This window comes from Oncorhynchus mykiss, chromosome Y (assembly GCF_013265735.2).
Source record: "Oncorhynchus mykiss isolate Arlee chromosome Y, USDA_OmykA_1.1, whole genome shotgun sequence".
Lineage (NCBI taxonomy): Eukaryota > Metazoa > Chordata > Actinopteri > Salmoniformes > Salmonidae > Oncorhynchus > Oncorhynchus mykiss.
The window spans coordinates 14,848,283-14,873,414 of NC_048593.1; the positions used below are offsets into that span (position 1 = coordinate 14,848,283).

The 25,132-nt window shown below is 42.0% G+C and overlaps 1 protein-coding gene across 5 annotated transcripts in view; it reads right to left on the minus strand.

Moving 5' to 3' along the window:
• The window catches only part of LOC110509697 (erbin), a 128,768-nt gene that overhangs the window by 33,849 nt on the left and 69,787 nt on the right, over positions 1-25,132 (minus strand). For all 5 annotated transcript variants that reach the window (XM_036967587.1, XM_036967589.1, XM_036967586.1 and 2 more), the window contains 5 exons: positions 22,132-22,210; positions 21,264-21,353; positions 18,113-18,169; positions 651-714; positions 368-442 (listed from right to left, as the gene is read on the minus strand). In XM_036967587.1, the coding sequence (XP_036823482.1) occupies positions 368-442; positions 651-714; positions 18,113-18,169; positions 21,264-21,353; positions 22,132-22,210 (365 nt within the window). The remainder of the gene's footprint in view (positions 1-367; positions 443-650; positions 715-18,112; positions 18,170-21,263; positions 21,354-22,131; positions 22,211-25,132) is intronic.

The following is a 25,132-nucleotide window of genomic DNA, read 5'->3' on the forward strand; positions in this document are numbered from 1 at the left end:
TGACCTATTTATCAAACAAGCTAGCCATTTCCATGAGCGAAAAAGAGCGAGAGGCATTACGCAACACGTACTGATGACGACGAGCCACAGCAAAACAATTGTTTGGATCACACAATGACGTCGAAGCAACAGATTAATTGGTCTGTGGATCCGTCATTAGCGACATGACTCTTATGACGTTGGACAGGGAGCAAAACGTCTTTAATAATATCGTACTGTGTTGGCTTTAACAGTTTTGAGTTAACACACAGTTTGTGTCTCTGGGGAATGTTTTACCACCATACTGTATGTAGGACAGGACAGACGGTGTGAAGGTGCACAGGAAGAATAAGCCTGTGGGGAGTTGAATGGCAGTTTATCATCTTACCCCTGGTAGGAACGTCAGTCTGTTTCCATCCATCCACAGCTCTTTGATTCCAGTGAGCTGCTCCAATACCTCAGGCTGGGGGTAGGGGCAAGAGAGGGAAAGAGAGTCGGGAGAGACAGTGAGACAAAGCGTGGATGGAAAGAAAGAGTGGGGAGAGCGAGAGACACAGAGAGAGGGACAGAAAGGGAGAGAAATGAGAGCTCAATTCATTTACAACCATTCAGGAAGCCAATGACTTTAGAGGACTGAGGTTCAGCCGAGGGCAGGACAGAGAGACACTCACCACTTCAGTGAACTCGTTACTCCCCAAGTCCAGCCTCTCCAACTGGGTGAGCTTGTGCATACTTCTGCAGAAAGAGAGGGAGAGAAAGAGATTGATGTTGAGCTAAGGAACTGGGAATAGTCAACCACAACAGCAGCATCAAAGGATTACCCTGCCATTCTGCAGGGTTACTTAGAAATCCTTAAAAAAAATAATTGCCGCCATCTCCGTACAGAGATCGAATACAAAACATGCATAGAAAATGTATGACGAGTTAATTATTGAGTATTATGTGTGAGTGTGTATGCACAGTGCCTATAGAAAGCCTACACACCCTTGACATTTTGCTGCCTTAAAATTAAATCTGAAAAGGGATTAAATAAATAAAAAAATCCCTACAGATCTACACAACCTACTCCACATTTTCAAAGTGAACGAAAGTTAGAGAAAATGTTTAAAAAAATAATAAAAAATATGACTGACATAATTGGATAAATCTCCATCCCCGAGATAATTGGTGGAAGCACCTTTGGCAGCAATTACAGCTGTGAATCATTTGGTTCTACCAACTTTGCACAACTCTTAGGGCAACATACAGCCATTGTTTATGTCAAAATTGCTCAAGCATTAGGTTGGGAATCATTGACGGACAGCAATATTTAAACCTCGTCTCTGATTTTTAATCATATTTAAGTCAGGATTGAGAGTAGACCACTCAACACCTCTTGGCATGTCTTTGGCATTAAAATGTGTAGAATTGTCTTGCTGAAAAATACAACCACCCCAGGATTAGGTTTTCAGAAAACTGAGGCGGGTTTTCCTCAAACTCCTTTCATATTAGTTTTGATCCTGACAAACTCCCCAGTCCCTGCCGATGACAAGGATATAACATAACATGGTGCTGCCAACACAATACTTGAAAATAAAATAGGGTTTCACTCTGTGTTGTTGGATTTGACCCAACCCTGTAGTTTAGGCAAAAACGTTACATTATTTGCTGTGATGTCTTGCAGTATTACTTAACAGCCTTGTTGCAAACAGAATGGATCATTTGGATTGGATTTTTTATATTTTAAACACAGGCTTCTTTCTTTTCACTTTGTCATACAGGCCAGTAACGGAGTGAATGCAATGTTGTTGATTCTTGAGTATTTCCAAGTATCAGGGTGGCAGCATCATGTTATGGGTATGCGAGGTCAGTACAGGTGCATCAAAGCTGGGAACGAGACCGAAAAACAGCTTCTATCTCAAGGCCATCAGACTGTTAAACAGCCATCACTAGCACAGAGGCTGTTGCCCTATATACATAGACTTGAAATGACTGGCCACTTTAATAATTGGAACACTAGTGACTTTAATAATCTTCACATATTTTGCATTACTCATCTCATATGTATTTACTGTATTCTATACTATTCTACTGTATCTTAGTCTGTCACTCTGAAATTGCTCATCTAAATATTTATATATTCTTCATTCCATTCTTTTACTTTAGATTGTGTGTATTTTAGATATTACTTGTTTAATATTACTGCACTGTTGGAGACAGAAACACAAGCATTTCGCTACACCCGCAATAACATCTGCTAAAACACGTGTATGTGATGCATAACATTTGATTTGATGCTCGTCATCGGCAAGGACTGGGGATCAAAATAAATATGAAAGGAGCAAAGTCCAGGTAAAGACATGCCAGAATGGCTTTCCAAGAGATGTTGAGTGGTCTAGTCTCAGTTTTGCCCTAAATATGCTTTAAAAGAATATTGATGTCAATCAATTACTACCAAGCAAATGTAATGAGCTTGAGCAAATTGACAAAAACAAATGGATATACACAGAGTATACAAAACATTAGGAACACCTGCTGTTTCAATAACAGACTTATTAACAGGTGAAAGTTATGCCTTATTGATGCCACTTGTTCACTCTACTTCAATCAGTGTAGATGAAGGGGAGAAAACAGGCAAAACAATGATTTTTAAGCCAATTGAGACATGGATTGTGTATCTGTGCCATTCAGAGGGTGAATGTACAAGACAAAAAGTTGAAGTGCCTTTGACTGGTGTATGGTAGTAGGTGCCAGGAGCACCGGTATGAATAACTGCAACGCTGCTTTCATGCTCAACAGTTTCCTGTGTGTATAAAGAATGGTCCACCACCCAAAGAACATCCAGCCAACTTGACAACTGTGGGAAGCATTGGAGTCAACATGGGCCAGCATCCCTGTGAAACACTGTTGACATCTTGAAGAGTCCATGCCCCAACGAATTGAGGCTGTTCTGAGGGCAAAAGGGGTGCAACTCAATATTATGAAGGTGTTCCTAATGTTTTATACACTCAGTGTATGTTGCCCTAAAAATTGTGCAAAGTTGGTCAAATCTTATTCCAAATGATTCCCAGCTGCCAAAGGTGCTTCCACCAAGTATTAACTCAGGGGACGGAGACTTCCAATTATGATATTTCATTTGTAATTTTTTTGTGTTAAATATTCATTCACTTTGAAAATGTGGAGTAGGTTGTGTAGCCCTGTAGGGGTAAAATATATCTATATATATACATAGATATATATATATTTTTTAAACTTCTTAGGGCTGGGCTAGGCCCCTTTTTTCTCCACTTCCTGTCTGAATGACGTGCCCAAAGTAAACTGCCTATAGCTCAGGCCCTGAAGCCTGGATATGCGTATAATTGGTACCGTTGGAAAGAAAACACTGAAGTTTGTAGAAACATTCAAATAATGTAGGAGATTGTAACACAATAGATATGAAAGAAGAAAATCCAAAGAAAAAAACAATTCAAACTTCTTTTTGGAGAGACCATCCTCTTAGAAATGCAAGAGTAAGAAAATTAGCTCCCTGGATGCTATTCCTATGGCTTCCACAGGGTGTCAGCAGTATATGTTCAAGGTTTCAGGCTTGTAACTTCAAAAACAAATAAGAAATATCAGTTTTAGCAGAAGGACAGTCTTGGAAAATCGTGTTTGCGTGCGACATGAAGACATTACGCACCTGCTAAAATCATTTCCCTATTGAACATAGTTCTTTCCGTAAGAAATATTATAGTTTGATTACATTTTAGGATATCTGAGGAGTAAATAGAAACATATTTTGACTTGTTGAAACAAAGTTTAGGGGTAGATTTTCAGATTCCTTTCTCTACATGTTGAACGAGTGGATTACTCAAATCAATGGCGCCAACTAAATGTACTTTTTGGGATATAAAGAAGGATTTTATCTAACAAAAACGACACTACATATTATAGTTGGGACCATTCGGATGACAAATCAGATGAAGATTATCAAAAAGTAAGTGAATATTTCATCGTTATTTGTGAATGCATGAAACATTAGACAAATATTTTGATGTGGGGCGCCATCCTCAAACAATCGCATAGCATGTTTTCACAGTAATAGCTACTGTTAATCAAACAGTGCTGTTAGATTAGCAAGAATTTAATCTTTCAGCCAAAATAAGACACATGTACATAAATGTTTAAAATCCATAATATTTATGATTATTTATTTGAATTGCGCACCCTCCAGTTTCCCCGGAAGTTGTCCCGCTAGCGGCTAACTTTCTATATGCACTGTATGTTAGTGATGTGCGGGTTAACTCATAACCCGCAGTCCCATAAAAAAAAATCCATGAATGTATCATTCTTACGCAAGTTCTAACTACAGGCTACATTGAGGTTCTCTTTCATTTTTTTTGTAGGTTATGTGGCATTAGTGCATAAGCCTAAGCTTTAGGGCCTAACTGTACATGAGCCAAATAGCCTTCACTCCAATCACCAAATGCTTCTGGGAACTAAAGAGGCAAAAAAAGACAATGTCAGAGTTGAATTCAATAAGAGAAAAGCTGTGAAATGTAGAGCTGAAAATAAAGAGAAGGGAGGGCCAGAACAGTAATGTTTAGGAAAGATTTGGTGAAGTGGTAAAAGAGGACGATAGCAGTGCCAGCTACTGTACGTTAAGTGTGATGATTGTGAGGCGCTGTACAAATTCAACTGTCACATGACGGGGAAGTCATATTGACCTATGGCACGTCAAGGGGACCTGTAGCCTACTGTACTGATGGGTTAAATGGATACGGAAATCTGGACACTGACTGTAGGTCTATAACCTCTTACATAGCCTTAATATGAACTCCTGCAGAATTAAGCATTACTTGCGGTAAAATGAATGATACACCAAATGTAGGCAAAATGTTCTCTCTGGAACAAGAGTGGAGAAATATGATTTTCTTCCAGCGTCTTAAGAGAACACAAATGTGCAGTAATATACCGTCTGTAGAGGTGCTATCTTTATCAGCATCATAAAAGCTAATAGCATGTCATCCACATAGAATATGCACCCAAGCTGAACCGAAATCTTATCAAAAACATGTTGGGTCGTTTTCAGAGCTTTCTATTTCCTTACAACCTGTCAAACTGATGTTATTTAAACATTTTGCACAGAAAATCTTTGCAGTTTTATTTAAAAAAAAAGTTTGCTTTTGTATTTTCTCCTCAGTCCCTAAACGTCTTTGCACCACGAAAGAAGCAGAGATGACAGAGAACTTTACCGATATCAACTAGATTGAAGCACTCATTCTATCGATTTATGACGGCCTGGTGAGCAAGGGTTAATTTAGTCTTCTAGGGCAACATACGAGGACAGAAGAGGAGCTGCATGAAATGTAATTATAGATTATACAAATTATAAGCAGAAACATATCTAAATCAGGCAAAATAAATCCTACACCCCCTGTCAATAAAAACATTCTGCAGTCTCTGACAGTACCTTACAGTGCATTTTCTATAATAGCGGGTTAGGGTTGGGACTCAGATTTTCACTTTATCACATAGTTGGTCGGCTGTGGATGGATTATTAGCCATTCCTGGCGGGTGCAGGTAAACCAACAGCTACCAGCACACTACTACTGTATGTGCCTGCTCGCTGTGTACTAATCCATTTACAGTGCATTTGGAAAGTATTCAGACCCCTTGACTTTTTCCACATTTTGTTACTTTACAACCTTATTCTAAAATGGATTACATTGTTTTTTTCTCGTCAATCTACACACAATAGCCCATAATGACAAAACAAAAACAGATTTTTGAGATTGCAAATGTACATATAAAAAAACAGATATATCACATTTACATAAGTCTTCACACCCTTTACTCAGTACTTTGTTGAAGCACCTTTGGCAGTGATTACAGCCTCGAGTCTTCTTGGGTATGACGCTAGAAGCTTGGCACACCTGTAACTTGGGAGTTTCTTCCATTCTTCTCTGAAAATCCTCTCAAGCTCTGTCAGTTTGGATGGGGAGCGTTGCTGCATAGCTATTTTCAGGTCTCTCCAGAGATGTTCGATCGGTTTCAAGCCCGGGCTCTGGCTGGGCCACTCAACGATATTCAGAGACTTGTCCCGAAGCCACTCCTGCGTTGTCCTGGCTGTATGCTTAGGGTCATTGTCCTCTTGGAAGGTGAACCATCACCCCAGTCAGAGTCCTGAGCACTCTGGAGCAGGTTTTCATCAAGGATCGCTCTGTACTTTGCTCCGTTCATCTTTGCCTCGATCATGACTAGTCTCCCAGTTCCTGCCGCTGAAAAACATCCCCACAAGCCTGATGCTGCCACCACCACCCCTGTCATGTGCCTTTTACCGAGGAGTGGCTTTCGTCTGGCCACTCCACCATGAAGGCCTGATTGGTGGAGTGCTGCAGAGACGGGAGAACCTTCCAGAAGGGCAACCATCTCCACAGAGGAACCCTGAAGCTCTGTAAGAGTGACCATAAGAGAGTGACCACTGGTCATCTCCCTGACCAAGGCCCTTCTCCGCTATTGCTTAGTTTGGCTGGGCGGCCAGCTATAGGAATTATCTTGGTGGTTCTAAACTTCTTCAATTTAAGAAGGATGAAGGCCACTGTGTTCTTGGGGACCTTCAATGCTGCAGAAATCGTTTGGTATCCTTCCCCAGATCCATGCCGACACAATCCTGTCTCGGAGCTCTATGTACAATTCCTTCAACCTCATGGTTTGGTTTTTGCACTGACATGCACTGTCAACTGTGAGACCTTATATAGGCAGGTGTGTGCGCATTTCCAAAACATGTCCAATCAATTGAATTTACCACGTTGGACTACAATCAAGTTGTAGAAACATCTCAACGATGATCAATGGAAACAGGATGCACCTGAGCTCAATTTCGAGTCTCATCGCAAAGGGTCTGAATACTGATGTAGATAAGGTATCTGTTTTTTATTTTGAATACATTTGCAAAAAAGATTATATAAACCTGTTTTCGCTTTGTCATTATGGGATGTGTAGATTGATGAGGAAAAAACAATTGAATACAATTTTGAATAAGGCTGTGACGTAACAAAATGTGGAAAAAGTGAAGGGGTCTGAATACTTTCCGAATGCACTGTATGTGTATGCAAACTTTCACCTAGTGTCCCTGTAGTCTAGTTTCTTAAAATAATAAAACAATAAATACTGCTTTATATCACACAAGGGCCCTGTTATAGTAGGCTCACTCCCAGGTCTCCTTCTCACCCATTTAAGGCCGATTTCGTCACAGGAAAAAGCATCGCAAACATTTGACACATATAAAATTGTTATGTTACACCAGGGGGACATGAAAAATGTTATGACACATGCCAAAGACATTTGTTCAAATAACGTCCTGGGATTGATGCTGGTCTAACTTTACTCCATATCCAGGCTTTTCATTCAGACTTTTATCGATTTCTAACAAATTGGCAGCAATAGATTTTCAGGTCTGGGGGAATTCATATGCATCTAGTGACAGACTTGTGGCAAGATATTGATGGGCGATTTAACAACCATGAGATCATCTGGCCAACATCCATCCCACTTCACTGACAGGTGCTACAGATCCATGCTGTGTCGATCGACGCATATAAATACAGGAGAACTGGACGCTATACGACATAAGCTAAATTACATGAGTATAACATAACGTGTTATTGCATGTGTTACTAAGACAAACAAAATCTAAACACGACCTATAACATGAGACAAAATGTGATATAGGCGATGGTTTCTCAGTGAGGATAAACCTCTAGGGTTGCGTCGCAAATGGACCCTTTTCCCTTTATAGTGCACTACTTCTGACCAGAGCCCTATGGGGCTCTATGAAGGGATTAAGGTGCCATTTGGAACACAGCCCTAGTCCTCAAAACACCCGTCAAACCAAACGCAGCTCGGCGCTAGCCTTGACAGTTACGCGCTTCCCCCCGTGGAGGCTGTTTTGTCTTCGCTGCTCCTCAAAACATCCCACTTTAATCCATACCATGTACCTGTCTGTACAATCAAACTACACAACGAGCCGGTTTCATGGCAATCTCTGGGTTTGGTGTAGTAATAAATGTTGGGGTCGATATAAAAACACGGCCTGTGTATTCGGACCGTGATATGGAGAAAGTAGGCTTAATGAAAGCATGTGTTCCTGCTCTACCAGGCTCTGTTTCAGAGCTGCTGTCAGAGACACTGGGTTTGGTACAGGGTCCCAGAGGAATAAGTGAGTAAGAAGAGGAACGCGTGACGGTGCTTTCGTCATAAAGCGCCTGGGGTAAGATGAGTGTGTGGGTGCGTACGTGCAGTTGTGTGTGTGTGTGTGTGTGTGTGTGTATGTGTTTATTTATATCCAGGGATGTTTGTGCATCTCTGGCATCCATCCTGCCATTAGGCCTTCTGTTTGTCAGAGCTCCAGCCCCTAACAGGCCTGGCTGTTGTCTCAGACACAGAACACAGAGGACCAGTCAGCTAGGGGACAACAGAAGAACTGGACCTAGATACACCGGATAGGCTTCAATTAGACAGAAATAGAGGAGACACACAGAGAGAGGGTAGAGAAAGAGAACAAGGTAATGAGACCGAGCAGAGGGGAAGAGCGAGACAGAAAGAGAAAGGGAGACTTCAAAACCACCTGCGGCCCTCTGGATCCTCTTAATAATCATCGTTTTTAATGTTAAAGAAGAGGCTTTCAAAAGATGAAACGGAACAGGAGCTACGGTCAGAATTTCATGATTTTTACATGACTTCACGACTTTTAACCACATTTCCATGATCAACAAATAGGCGGCGTAGCTATGCAAGTATAAAAAATTAAGCAAACATGTGGTATCAACACTGGGAGGCTAACCTCTGATCCCATGTACCATCTCCTGTTGCTGTGAAAAGCACTTAATCCCCCCCCCCACCCCCCAACAAAGTAGAATACATGTTAGGTAACTATATAAAACATGTGGTCAGTCAGCTTGGAGAGCTACTGCTCAAACACATCAGTGTCATTTTATCGAGGTCTGGTTGAGCAGCTCATTTCTGAAATGGGGTTTGTTAGAGGGGGACTGGAAAGAAACCCAGCACACCCAGTAGCTCTCCTGGAGGATGGTTGACCACCCTTGTTGTAAAACATTGCAACATTACAACTGAATCCATTTTATGCCTTTATAAAATCATTTCTTCATTCAATGTATCAAAGTTCAAATGGCTACAGAAGGCAAAAAATATTTTAATACAGCTGAAGCAAGCCCACTTTTTTTTCGTTTTCTTCCAGGAACTGCTCCCTTATAGTACAGTCAACTGTATCTTAACTACCTTAGAAGTGTTTCGTGTGCAGGCTGACTAGCATCTACTGAGCTGCAATACATTGGAAGCCCAAATCAACTGGAAGTATTGCTGCCACATAATCCAAAAAAGGCTACATCCAATAATGTTTCAAAAAATTACTGTTCGTGATTCAAAAATTTGATTCAACTTGAGCAGAATCCCAAGGAACACAATGGCGAAGTGAGTTGTTTGTTTTGTTGGTTCCAAAAAGGAAAGCAACTTTGTATGGCCTTACAGTATTTGCGAGTGTCAGTGTAAAGTTTTTGGGGACATGACAAAAAAATGAATACATGCTAATAATAGCTAAACCGATAACTAGTCAGGCTACAATATACACTAAAGAAAATTATAAATGCAACAATTTCCAAGATTTTACTGAGTTACAGTTCAAATAAGGAAATCAGTTAATTAAAATAAATGCATTAGGCTCTAATCTATGGATTTCACATGACTGGGAATACAGATATGCATCCGTTGGTCATAGATACCTTAAAAACAAAAGTTGGGTGTGGATCAGAAAACCAGTTAGTATCTGGTGTGACCACCATTTGCCTCATGCTGCAGGACACATCTCCGTTGCATAGAATTGATCAGGCTGTTGATTGTGGCCTGTGGAATATTGTCCCACTCCTCTTCAATGGATGTGTGAAGTTGCTGGATATTGGCGGGAACTGGAACACGCTGTCGTACATGTCAGTCCAGAGCATCCCAAACATGCTCAGTGGGTGACATGTCTTGTGAGTATGCAGGCCATGGACAGTTTCAGCTTCTAGGAATAGCGACATGGGGCCGTGCATTATCATGCTGAAACAAGAGGCGATGGCGGCGGACGAATAGCACAACAATGGGCCTCAGAAACTCGGCACGGTTTCTCTGTGCATTCAAATTGCCATTGATAAAATGCACTTATGTTAATTGTCCATAGCTTATGGCTGCCTATACCGTAACCCCACTGACACCATGGGGCACTCTGTTCACAGCATTGACATCAGCACACCGCTTGCCCACACAACGCTATACACACTGTCTGCCATCTGCCGGCCCCAGTTGAAACCGGGATTCATCCATGAAGAGCACACATCTCCAGTGTGCCAGTGGCCATTGAAGGTGAGCTTTGCCCACTGAAGTTAGTTACGACGCCGAACCGCAGTCCGGTCAAGACCCTGGTAAGGAGGACGAGCCCCCAGACGGTTTCTGACAGTTTGAGCAGAAATTATTCGGTTGTGCAAATCCACAGTTTTATCAGCTGTCTGGGTGGCTGGTCTCAGTCGATCCCGCAGATGAAGAAGCCAAATGTGGAGGTCCTGGACTGGTTGAGGTTACATGTGATCTGCGGTTGTGAGGCCAGTTGATCAGCTTTAATATTGTTGATAGAAGCCACAGTGTAATTGTCTGCATCATTTCCAATCCCCTATATACTTTTTGGTAAATATATATTTTTTTTTATTATTTTCCCGGTAACCCCATCATCCCTAATTGGAGTAAACTAACGGACAAAAATACTTGGGCTTCTACTACCTGGTTATACATAATATATACAGTGCATTCAGAAAGTAGTCAGACCTCTTGACTTTTTCCACATTTTGTTAATTTACAAATCCTAAAATGTATTAAATAAAAAGGGTTTTCCTCAATCTACACACAATACACCATAATGACAAAGCAAAAACAGGTTTAGATTTTTTCTCTCAAATGTATTAAAAATAAAAAAATCACATTTACATAAGTATTCAGACCCTTTACTCAGTACCTTGTTACAGCACCTTAGGCAGCGATTATAGAGTCTTCTTGGGTATGACGCTATAAGCTTGGCACAACTGTATTTGGGGAGGTCCTCCCATTCTTCTCTGCACTGCAGATCCTCTCAAACTCTACCAGGTTGGATGGGGAGCGTCGCTGCACAGCTATTTTCAGGTCTCTCTAGCGATATTAGATCGGGGTCAAGTCCATGCTCAGGCCAGGCCACTCAAGGACATTCAGAGACGTCCCGAAACCACTACTGCGCTGTCTTGGCCGTGTCTGAGGTCCTGAGTGCTCTGGAGCAGGTTTTCAACAAGGATATCTCTGTACTTTTCTCCATTCATCTTTTCCCCAATCCTGACTAGTCTCCCAGTCCCTGCTGCTATAAAACATCCCCACAGCATGATGCTGCCATCAGCATACTCCACCATAGGGATGGTGCCAGGTCTCCTCCAGACGTGACGCTTGGTATTCAGGCCAAAGAGTTCAATCTAGGTTTCATCAGACCAGAGAATCTTGTTTCTCATGGTTGGAGAGCCCTTTAGGTGGCTTTTGGCAAACTCCAAGCGGGCTGTCGCGCATTTTACTAAGGAGTGGCTTCCGTCTTGCCACTATCATAAACGCCTGATTGCAGCACTCCACCAGAGACGGCTGTCGTTCTGGAAGGTTCTCCCATCTCCACAGAGGAACTCTGGAGCTCTGTCAGAGTGACCATCGGGTTCTTGATCACCTGCCTGACCAAGGCTCTTCTCCCCAAATTGCTCAGTTTGACCAGGCGGCCAGCACAAGGAAGAGTTTGGTGGTTACAAACTTCTTCAATTTAAGAATGGAGGCCACTGTGTTCTTGGGGACCTTCAATGCTGCAGAAATTGTTTGGTACCCTTCCCCAGATCTGTGCTTCGACACAATCCTGGAGCTCTATGGACAATTCCTTCAACCTCATGGTTTGGTTTTTGCGCTGACATATCAACTGTGGGACCTTTTATATAGACAGGTGTGTGACTTTCCAAATCATGTCCAATCAATTGAATTTACCACAGGTGGACTCCAATCAAGTTGTAGGAACATCAAGGATGACCAATGGAAACAAGATGCAGTTGAGCTCAATTTCAAGTCTCATAGCAAAGGGTGTGAATACTTACGTAATTTATTTTTTCTATATTTGCAAAAATGTTTTTATTTTATTTATTTTTTAAACTTTTTGCTTTGTCATTATGGGGTACTGTGTGTAGACTGACAAGAAAATAAATGAATGCATTTTAGAATAAGGGTTTAACATAAAATGTGGAAAAAGTCAAAGGGTCTGAATACTTCTGCAACATGCTCTGGTTAGGCCTAAAATTAGCCAATGTGACCCATCAGAAGTGCCATGGTGTTTCCTTGGCATCTCTATATAGCTGACCATCGATGTACAGTTTATCAAACACCCTAGAGACGCTGCCCATCAATATACAGAACCAGTCAAACGTTTGGACACACCTACAAGGGTTTTTCAGTTTTTTAAAACTATTTTCTAAATTGTAAAATTATAGTCAAGACATCAAAACTATGAAATAACACACATGGAATCATGTAGTATTTTGTAATCATGTAGTATCATGTGGTATTTTAGATTCTTCAAAGTAACCACCTTTGCATTGATGACAGCTTTGCACACTCTTGGCATTCTCTCAACCAGCTTCACCTGCTTTTCCAACAGTCTTTAAAGAGCTCCCACATATCCTGAGCACTTGTTGGCTGCTTTTCCTTCATTCTATGGTCCAACTCCACCCAAACCATGTCAATTCGGTTGAGGTCGGGTGATTGTGTAGGCCAGATCATCTGACGCAGCAATCCATCACTTTCATTCTTGGTCAAATAGCCCTTACACAGCCTGGAGGCGTGTTGGGTCATTGTCCTGTTGAAAAACAAATGGCTAGTCCCACTATGCACAAACCATGAGATGGTATATCGCTGCAGAATGCTGTGGTAGCCATGCTGGTTTAGTGTGCCTTGAATTCTAAATAAATCACTGACAGTGTCACCAGCAAAGCACACCCACACAGCTCCTCCATGCTTCCGCGGAGATCATCCGTTCACCAACTCTGTGCCTCACAGACATAGCGGTTGGAACCAAAAACCTCACATTTGGACTCATAAGACCAAAAGGACCACTTTCCACCCGTCTAATGTCCATTGTTCGTCTTCTTGGCCCAAGCATCTATTCTTCTTATTGTTGTCCTTTAGTAGTGGTTTCTTTGCAGCAGTGATTCAATCAGTCTCCTCTGAACAGTTCATCTTGAGACGGGTTTGTTCATTGAACTCTGAAGCATTTATTTGGGCTGCAATTTATGATGCTGCTAACTCTAATGAACTTATCCTCTACAGCAGAGGTAACTCTGGGTCTTCCTTTCCTGTGGCGGTCCTCATGATTGCCAGTTTCATCATAGCGCTTGATGGTTTTGCGACTGCACTTGAAGAAACTGTCAAAGTTGTTGAAATGTTCTGAATTGACTGACCTTCGTGCCTTAAAAGTAATGGACTGTCATTTGTCTTTGCTTATTTGAGCGATTATCTCCATAATATGGCCTTGGTCTTTTACCAAATAGGGCTTCTGTATACCACCTCTACCTTGTCACAACACAACTGATTGGCTCAAACGCATTAAGGAAAGAAATTCCACAAATTATCTTTTAACAAGGCACACCCGTTAATGGAAATGCATTCCAGGTGATTACCTCATGAAGCTGGTTGAGAGAATCACAAAAGTATGCAAAGCTGTGATCAAGGCAAAGGTTGGCTACTTGAAGAATCTCAAATATAAAACATATACACTGCTCAAAAAAATAAAGGGAACACTTAAACAACACAATGTAACTCCAAGTCATTCACACTTCTGTGAAATCAAACTGTCCACTTAGGAAGCAACACTGATTGACAATAAAGTTCACATGCTGTTGCAAATGGAATAGACAACAGGTGGAAATTATAGGCAATTAGCAAGACACCCCCAATAAAGGAGTGGTTCTGCAGGTGGTGACCACAGACCACTTCTCAGTTCCTATGCTTCCTGGCTGATGTTTTGGTCACTTTTGAATGCTGGCGGTGCTTTCACTCGAGTGGTAGCATGAGACGGAGTCTACAACCCACACAAGTGGCTCAGGTAGTGCAGCTCATCCAGGATGGCACATCAATGCGAGCTGTGGCAAGAAGGTTTGCTGTGTCTGTCAGCGTAGTGTCCAGAGCATGGAGGCGCTACCAGGAGACAGGCCAGTACATCAGGAGACGTGGAGGAGGCAGGGTAGCCTAGTGGTTAGAGTGTTGGACTAGTAACCGGAAGGTTGCGAGTTCAAACCCCCGAGCTGACAAGGTACAAATCTGTTGTTCTGCCCCTGAACAGGCAGTTAACCCACTGTTCCCAGGCCGTCATTGAAAATAAGAATTTGTTCTTAACTGACTTGCCTGGTTAAATAAAGGTGGAGGAGGCCGTAGGAGGGCAACAACCCAGCAGCAGGACCGCTACCTCCACCTTTGTGCAAGGAGGAGCTCTGCTCAAACGGTCAGAAACAGACTCCATGAGGGTGGTATGAGGGCCCGACATCCACAGGTGGGGGTTGTGCTTACAGCCCAACACCGTGCAGGACGTTTTTGCATTTGCCAGAGAACACCAAGATTGGCAAATTCGCCACTGGCGCCCTGTGCTCTTCACAGATGAAAGCAGGTTCACACTGAGCACGTGACAGAGTCTGGAGATGCAGTGGAGAACGTTCTGCTGCCTGCAACATCCTCCAGCATGACCGGTTTGGCGGTGGGTCAGTCATGGTGTGGGGCGGCATTTCTTTGGGGGTGTGGGGTGTCATAGTGTGGGGTGGCACCTCCATGTGCTCGCCAGAGGTAGCCTGACTGCCATTAGGTACCGAGATGAGATCCTCAGACCCCTTGTGAGACCATATGCTGGTGCGGTTGGCCCTGGGTTCCACCTAATACAAGACAATGCTAGCTCTCATGTGGCTGGAGTGTGTCAGCATTTCCTGCAAGAGGAAGGCATTGATGCTATGGACTGGCCCGCCCGTTCCTCAGACCTGAATCCAATTGAGCACATCTGGGACATCATGTCTCGCTCCATCCACCAACGCCACGATGCACCACAGACTGTACAGGAGTTGGCGGATGCTTTAGTCCAGGTCTGGGAGGAGATCCCGCAGGAGACCATCCGCCACCTCATCAGGAGCATGCCCAGGCGTTGTAGGGAGGTCATACAGGCACGTGGAGGCCACACACACTACTGAGCCTCATTTTGACTTGTTTTAAGGACATTATATCAAAGTTGGATCAGCCTGTAGTGTGGTTTTCCACTTTAATTTTGAGTGTGACTCCAAATCCAGACCTCCGTGGGTTGATAAATTTGATTTCCATTGATCACTTTTGTGTGATTTTGTTGTCAGCATATTCAACTATGTAAAGAAAGGTATTTAAGTATTTAATAAGAATATTTCATTCATTCAGATCTAGGATGTGTTATTTTAGTGTTCCCTTTATTTTTTTGAGCAGTGTATTTCAATTTGTTTAACCATTTTTTACTATATGATTCCGTGTGTTATTCCATAGTTCTGATGTCTTCACTAGTAAAAATAAAGAAAAACCCTTCAACGAGTAGGTGTCCAAACTGTTGACTGGTACTGTACAGTTTATCAACCACCATAGAGAAGCTTCTACTCATTTGTCTGCATTTTATTTATTTTTTTACATTGGGTAAAGTATTTTCGTTCTTTCTCTGATTTCTTTACGGAGGTGGTCGTTCATTCCATAGTTTGTGCCTTTGAGCTGACTTCCTTTCTTTGTACCTTGATTTTCTGCTGGCAGTGCTGAAAACAAGCTACTATGGGGCACGGGCCATGGTGGGATGTGCTTTCTATTCTATGTACTTGTGAAAATGTAATTCATTGTAGCTGGTCTAGTGAAATTGTCAGATCAGTAGATATGAACTCGCGCACAGACGCCTCACGGTTTCTAGATTTAACCTTTTCAGTGCCAGAGAATATTAAGTTATCCCCTCATACTGCGTATCTAGCACGGTCTCTTGAAGGACTCCGTTGTCACGGTCAACATTGTTTACTTTGATTTCCAATTTGTCGACAGTGCCCCTTAGCGTTTTATTCTCTTTGAGCATTTCCTCAAGTTGTTTGTTATTGAAAGCGATGGCAATGTTGAGGTCAGCTAGGTTCTTTCTCAATTCATCTAAAAACAGACAGCTTTTGAGTTATGGAGACCAGAACACTTACTTTGGAAGCGTTGACGTCATCGCCAGTGGAGTTGTTTAAATCCACCGTGTCACTGGATGAGTTCCTAAATCTTTTGGCAGGCTTTATGGCAGAGATCCCAGTGTCTTGGTTATTATGGCCAGCCTGAGTTAAGGAATCCCCGCAATCCATGTCGCAGTCGGAATGGTAGTATTGGTCAATGAAAGATTCCAGATCCCACAGGCTGTCATGTGATTTATCCAGCTTCTCCAGTTTGGGTAAGCTCAAAGTTGTTAATAGCACATTTTCTGGATTTTTTTGCACACCGCAAGGTATTGGTAAACTTTCATTAGTAGGGCTTGCAGGAGAACTGCCTATTGCAATATAACATATTTATCAGAAATGTTTGTATTTTGGAGTGCCGCTCCGCCACGCTGCTTACCTGCTCCTCCCGTACGGTTGTACGTACTGCCAATTTTTCTAAACCGACGTTGGAGACTGCTTATGGTAGAGAAATTAACATTCAATTCTCTGGCAACAGCTTTGTAGTCAGCATGCCAATTGCGCGTTCCCTCACACCTGTCAGGTGGATGGATTATCTTGGTAAAGGAGAAATGCTCACTAAAAAGGGATGCAAACTAATTTGTGAACAGAATTTGAGAGAAATAAGCTTTTTGTGGCTATGGACCATTTCTGGGATCTTTTATTTCAGCTCATGAAACATGGGACCAACACTTTACATGTTGCTTTCATATTTTTGTTCAGTAAAAAAGATGGACTTTACATTAATCAAAATTCTCAACTTAATTGAGCGAACAGTAGGCCTAAAAGCCTATCTTATTGGCATCAGCTGAGAGCATCGGCCATATCCCTGGTGAGCGCGCACTGCGCATATCCACTCTATCATTGTTGGGTCAGTGCCACTTAAAAGTTGGTTTTCGGACAATCATTTCCTCCTCCAGTTTAGATGAACGTCATTCTAAGGCGTCTCTCTCCTTCTCATTGGCCTCTTATATGGACATTGTTTTTATTGATCTGTTTATCAGTGTCAGCAGAGTAGGCTACCCTGTAATTTGCCATAATAAAAACAGATTCTGCTTATGTCTCCAGTCATATAAAGTGAACTATAACTGCGTGAAATGTGTTTTTCCTGTGCAAAGAAAAACTTCTGATATAGCCTATAGCCCAGGTCTCTTCTACACTATACACGCTCAGCCATGCATTGAACAGTCTTTTTTGCAAACAGTGATTGAGTTCTATTATTTGCCTAAAGTATGACTATCCAATCTACTCATCACATAAGTCTGCAAATGTGATGACGCATGGAATGCTTTATTATAAAAAGGTGCATTCTTTTAAATGGTGAAAATGTACTTCCCCAAACTTAACTCACGCTCCGCCTGCAAAGGCTAGTGATTTAGCTGTTCATTACTCGTCTTGTTGGCTGAGGAAAAGTAAACGTGGACAGTTATTCTAACAGCTTCAAAGTGAGCGGTAAGGACACACGGCGTTGCATCCTCGACTTGCATGTTCTGTTAAGATTAATTACCATAATCTAAATGCGAGTTCGGTCATTCTGAACACCGTGGGTGGGCGCCCTAATCCGGTTACGCACCCAATGCATATGGGTCTGGTAAATTAAAATTCCATACGGTGAAATTCAATGCCACAGAGAAAAAGTGAGAGAGACTGAGAAAGCAAGAGTGTGTAGGGGAGAGAGGGAGAGAAAAGAGAGAGCGAGATAGAGGACAATAGAAAGGCACTTGTCCTTTTTTCTCCCTCCCACAAACATGGTTGCTCACAAAGAGCCACCTCTTGTTCGTCCGTGGACTGTGAGCTGTGAGGTCTGCAAGGGCTTTGATATGGGGAAAACAACATGTGAAACAGAGACAGAGAAAACTTACTTTGGCAGCATCTTTAACTGGTTCTCTCTCAGCTCCAGGATCTGCAGTTTAGTCAACCTGAGGGAGAGTGAGAGAGGAAGAGGAGAGCGAGAGATAGAATACAAGTCAATGACATAACACTCACTGTGTATACTCAAAGTGAAATCTATTGACCAGCCTTCAGGGACATGGGATAGTGTTGTTTTACTGGATAGTTTTGTCTAAAAACAAAGGCTTATCCTGGAGCTGGATCACTGGGGCCTGACCAACGATGTGAGCCATACAGATATGAAATTCAAGATTCCACATGACTCCTGCTAGTTTGAAACCCAGCTGTGATTCAGCTGTAAAGTGGGGGAACTGAGCCCAAGAGAAAGCTACATAAGGTCAGAAGCAAGGTTTCCTCCCATGTCATAAACCTATATGATCTAGCCATGATTACATACTATATCTTACAGTAAGTTCGGAAAGTATTCAGACCCCTTCCCCTTTTCCAGATTTTCTTACGTTAGTCTTATTCTGAAATTGGTTTCATAAAAAATGTCTCAGTCTACACACAATACCCCATAATGCCAAAGCGAAAACAGGTTTGTAGATTTTTTGCAAATGTATTACAAATTAAAAAAACTGAAATACCTTATTTCCATAAGTATTCAGACCCTTTGCTATGAAACTCAAAATTGCGCTCAGCTGCATCCTGTTCCCATTGATCATCGTTGAGATGTTACTACAACTTGATTGGAGTCCACCTGTGGTAAATTCAATTGATTGGGCATGATTTGGAAAGGCACACACCTGTCTATATAAAAGGTCCCACAGTTGACAGTGCATGTCAGAGCAAAAACCAAGCCATGAGGTTGAAGGAATTGTCCGTAGAGCGAGACAGGATTGTAAAAGAGGCACAGATCTGGGGAAGGGTACCAAAACATTTCTGCAGCATTGAAGGTCCCCAAGAGCACAGTGGCCTCCCGAGTGGCGCAGCGGTTTAAGGCACTGCATCTCAGTGCTAGAGGCATCACTACAGACCCTGGTTCGATTCCAGGCTCTATCACAACCGGCCGTGATTGAGAGCCCAAATAGAGCGGAGCACAATTGGCCCATTGTCATCCGGGTTAGGACGTCATTGTAAATGAAAATTTGTTCTTAACTGACTTGCCTGGTTAAATAAAGGTTAAATAAAATTTTAAAAAATACATTCTTAAATGGAAGAAGTTTGGCACCATCAAGACACGCCCGGCCAAACTGAGCCATCAGGGGAGAAGAGCCTTGGTCAGGGAGGTGACCAAGAAGAGTTCTTGGTCACTCTGACAGAGCTCCAGAATTCCTCTGTGGAGATGGGAGAACCTTCCAGAAGAACAATCATCTCTGCAGAACTCCTCAGTAAAATGCACACAACAGCCTTGCTTGTAGTTTGCCAAAAGGCACCTAAGATTCTCTTTTCTGATGAAACCAAAATTTAACTCTTTGGCCTGAATGCCAAGCGTCACGGGACAATGTCCGTGAGTGGCCCAGCCAGAGCCGGGACTTGAACCCATTTCGAACATCTCTGGAGACCTGAAAAAAGCTGTGCAGCGACGCTCCCCATCCAACCTGACAGAGCTTGAGAGGATCTGCAGAGAATAATGGGAGAAACTCCTCAAATACACGTGTCAAGCTTGTATCATCATACCCAAGAAGACTCGACGCTGTAATCACTGCCAAAGGTGCTTCAACAAAGTACTGAGTAAAAGGTCTGAATACTTATGTAAATGTGATTTTTGTTTTATGTTTTTTTTTATACATTTGCAAAAAAATCTACAAAACTATTTTTGCTTTGTCATTATGGGGTATTGTGTTTAGATTCATGAAAAGAAGAAAAATAACAATTTAATCCATTTTAGAATTAGGCTGTGTAAAGTAACAAAATTTGGAAAACGTAAAGGGGTCTGAAAACTTTCCAAATGCACTGTATATACAGTTGTGATCTTCACCCTGGGAGAGATGAGTTATATGATAAAGAGTTAGTCTCTATAGAGACAGGGGAGTGTGGAAGTTGAAGCAATTGAAGAAGAAAGAGGGTTCTAGCAGTTGATTTTATCTCAAACTTTAACATCACACTGCATTCATACACATATTGGTTCCTCTGACTTCTAACCTCACACACACACAAACTGCAACACACACAACTGCAACACACACAACTACAACACACACACGCTACTGCAACACACGCAACTGCAACGCACACACAACTGCAACGCACGCACGAACAACTGCAACGCACAACTGCAACGCACAACTGCAACGCACAACTGCAACGCACAACTGCAACGCACAACTGCAACGCACAACTGCAACGCACGCACAACTGCAACGCACAACTGCAACGCACGCACAACTGCAACGCACGCACAACTGCAACGCACGCACAACTGCAACGCACGCACATTCCCAGTTTAAAACATTTCCATGGGGAGGTTAAGGTCCCCAACTCTGAAGATGAGATAAGAAAACATGGATTCATGCCCGTCATTCCAACATCACTATAAGGTAACAGCTTCCTGTCTCGAGGGAATAACCTACAGTACCTTGCCATGCTATTTTTTGTGACTAAAATTTCACCCCTTGAGTCCATTTTCAATACCTGCCTGCTTCCTTGCATGTGCGCACTTGTGTACTTTAAGGCCAACAAATGCAGTGTATTTGCTTTTGGAGGTTTGCTCCCCTTATGCCCTCAGAACAGCCTCAACTTGTCGGGGCATGGACTACAAGATGTCGAAAGCGTTCCACACGGATTCTGGCCCATGTTGACTACAATGCTTGTCACACTCGTGTCAAGTTGGCTGGATGTCCTTTTGGTGGTGGACCATTCTTGATACAGACGGGAAACTGTTTAGGGTGAAAAATCCAGCAGCGTTGCAGTTCTTTACGCATAACCCGTTCAAAAGGCACTTAAATATTTTTGTCTTGCCCATTCACCCTCTGTCTCAAGGCTTAAAAATCCTTCTTTAACCTGTCTCCTCCCTTCTAAACTGACTGAAGATTTAACAGGTGACAATAATAAGGGATCATAGCTTTCACCTGGATTCACCTGGTCAGTCTATGTCATGAAAAATGGCATGTTCCTAATGTTTTGTACAGTCAGTGTATATGAATTGTGATTGATTGATTGATTGATTGACTGATGTCTTACCTGCCGAAGCTGGCTGGAAGGAACTCGAGGAAGGCGTCATTCAGGTAGAGCTGTGACAGGCTGAGGAGCTGGGTGAAACCCTCTGGGAGCCTGCAGGGGAGACAGGAGCAACATGATCACGTCACTAACATAAATCACTAACATTGTAAAGACAGAGGAAATAAAACTGGAGACACGCACAGGAGCCGGACGAAACAATACAGGCCATTAGTTGTAGGACAGTGTTATTTTTCTATTTTTAAAAGAACCATAAAAAAAGAGACAAATTACTGTATCTACGCACATCTCGGCTAAATGTGGCATAGGAGTCGGGCAGAAAACTATATCAATACAACTCAAATCAAAGTTGAATGGTCACGTACACAGTTTGGCACACGTTTTAGCAGGTGCAGCGGAACGCTTGTTACACTAGCTCCTAACAGTACAGAAGAAAAATGCAAAAAAGTACACAAATGTCACGCAAATAGACAATAAGAGGTTTTATTGTTTTACAGAAAAGTATTGTGTGTCCAGTGTCCAAGACAATTTCCCCTTTGGGAACACTAACGTTTATCTTATCTTTGTAGTGGAAAGTATATGTCTGCCAACTTTTTGCTGTTCCCAAGAAATATCATTTTTTGAACCATCTTGCTTTGAATATGATCTTTACTCATTGCCAGTGGTAGCATTAGCTCAAATGAAAATCACATTTGACAAGAGCAAACATTCACTTCAGTCAGTGAGAACAATGAACACGAGGGGCCTTATTTCGTGACTGGTCTAGCCAAAGGTGTTTACGAAATGAACATTTCAAGGCCGTAGTCATATCCTTCGGCGTGTGTAGGTAAATACACAGGTGTGGCTTTTAAAGTATTTGAACCGAACTTACTTGGAGATGGGATTCACACTCGCTTCAACGATAGCCAGGACTTTGCAGTTCTTGATATTTTCTGGAAACTCCTGGATACCTAGAACACGAAGCAGATGTACAGTTACATCATGTCATCATTTAGGGGGTTTAATTATTTAACCGTGTTACAATTCCTGGGGGATATTTAACAGAGCAGTATCAAAACATCTCCCTATCTCGTAGATCTAAAGAGCAATATCGACTTGATCGTATAACTTATTCAATATTTTCAATATCCCACATTCAACTCCGGCTTGTTTTTCTTTTATAAACAGGAAAATCAACCGCTTCTACAGTAGCCTATACATTGCCTTCAGAATGTATTCATACCCCTCGACTTATCCCACATTTTGTTGCCTTACAGCCTGAATTCAAAATGGAGTCAATTGATTTTATTCCTCACCCATCTTCACGCAATACCCCATAATGACAAAGTGAAAACATGTTCAAAGAAATGTACTGAAAATGAAATCTCATTTAAGTGTTCACACCCCTGAATCAATACATGTTAGAATCACCTTTGGCAGAGATTACAGCTGTGAGGTGTTCTGGGTAAGCGTAAGAGCTTTGAACACCTGGATTGTACAATATTTGCACACTATTCTTTAAAAAAAATCTTCAAGCTGTGTCAAGTTGGTGGTTGATCATTGCTAGACAGCCATTCTCAAGTCTTGCCATAGAGTTTCAAGAAGATTTAAGTCAAAACTGTAAATAGGCCACTCAGGAACATTAAATGTCATCATGGTCAACTACTCCAGTGAGTATTTGGCCTTATGTTTAAGGTTATTGTCCTGCTGAAAGGTGCATTTGTCTCCCAGTTTGTTAGAAAACATTCCTCTAGGATTTTGCCTGTGCTTAGCTCTATTCCACTTATTTGTATCCTACAAAACTCCCTAGTCCTTGCCTATGACAAGTATATCCATAACATGATGCAGCCACCACCATGATTGAAAATATGAAGAGTGGTACTCAGGACATTGTTAAATTTCTTTGCCACACTTTTCACAGTTTTATTTTAGTGACATATTGTAAACAGTTTTGTAATATGTTTTGTCCTGTACAGGCTTCCTCCTTTTCACTCTGTCATTTAGGTTAGTATTGTGGAGTAACTACAATGTTGTTGTTCCATCCTCAGTCTTCACCCATCACAACCATTAAACTGTTAAGTCAACATTGGCCTCATGGTGAAATCCCAGAGCAGTTTCTTTCCTCTCTGGGAACTGAGGACACCTGTATCTTTGTAGTGATGGGTGCATTGATACACCATCCAAAGTGTAATTAATAACTTCACTATGCTCAAACGGATATTCAATGTCTGATTTTTTTAAATTTTAATATTTAACTAGCAATAGGTACCTTTCTTTGTGAGGCATTGGAAAACCTCCTTGGTCTTCATGGATGAATCTGTGTTTGAAATTCACTGCTCGATTGAGGGACCATACAGATAATTGTATGTGTGGGGTAAACAGATGAGGTAAAAAAAAATCATGTTAAACACTATTATTACCTACAAAACGAGTCCATGCTCCCGAGTGGCGCAGCAGTCGAAGATACTGCATCTCAGTGCTCGAGGCGTTACTACAGACAACCTGGTTCGATTCCACACTGCATCACAACCAGCAGTGATTGGGAGTCCCATAGGGCAACGCACAATTGGCCCAGCGTCGTCCAGGTTTGGCTGGTGTAGGCCGTCATTGTAAATAAGAATTTGTTCTTAATAAACTGACTTGCCTAGTTAAATAAAGGTTAAATTACAAAAATAAATTCTAACATTTAAGCAAATGTCTTACTCCTGAACTTATTTAGGCTTGCCATAACAAGGGGTTGAATACTTACTGACTAAAGACATTTCAGCTTTTCATTTTTAACACATTTCTGATAATTACACTGACGTGTGTTGGCCAATGACACAAAATTTAAATTTAATACATTTTAAATGCAGGCTGTAACACAAGGGGTATGAATACTTCCTGAAGGCACTGTATATGATTGTATGTGAATATTTATCAAAAATAGCAGGCTAACATATTGATCTTGATTTGTGAATTGCCTATCCCTCAGAACCCACATCTAATGTGTTGACACAAAACATACAGATGTACGCCATCATTTTCCATTTAGACCAGGGATGGGCAACTGGCCCCCACCCCCAAATGTTGCCTATCCCTGATTTAGGCCAACATTTAAAAAAAAGATACCCTCCAATCTTTGTAAAGCATGTTCACAAATGTTTCAATAAGTGGTGGGCAGAGGATAACATTTTTTTTGTTTTGTTATGATGTGTCAAACTTTGAATTATTATGAAAAGGGGATCATGCAGCAGGAGAGTGGCGTAGACTAGTACCAGCCAGCCAATCAGTCAGTTAGTCCTCTGTGAGAAGTGTCTGGTCTTAGCTCTGCATTACAGCGCCTGAGCTGCACCTTTCCTCTGTAAACAACCACAGGGCTGAGTGCTCGAGGAGTTGACACATTAGCAGAAAGAAGCTGACAGAGTGTGTCTGGCAGTTCTCACCAAAAACATCCGCTCGACAGTGGCTCAACTCGAGGGGGGAGGGGGGGGTCGTGAGCACGTCTCGAGGTTTATTTCCATATACTTTGATTCGTGTTCACAACACTTAGCCCTGAGTACTAGGTGAAGGAGGGTAAGCTTCTATTAAGTAAACAGACATGGCCTTAAGTCACTAAAAACTCCCCAGATGTTCCTTACTCTGTTGGATTAGTCTGGTACGGACTCCACTGTGGTGGATGGACACAAAATACCAAGTGGAGATCAAGAAACAATATGGTGCTACTTTACTTTCTTTGCTACTTGTTTATTTAGCTGCCCGTCCCTCAGTGCACTGGAGCAGTAGAACAGAAAATGGTGTGCGTGTGTAGCAGTGTGTGTTTGAGAATGTCTGTGTGCTGAGGCTGGACTCTGATCTTTCAGTTTCGATCAGAGATAATGCAATAACTGTAATAAAGGCAGTACGAGTCATTG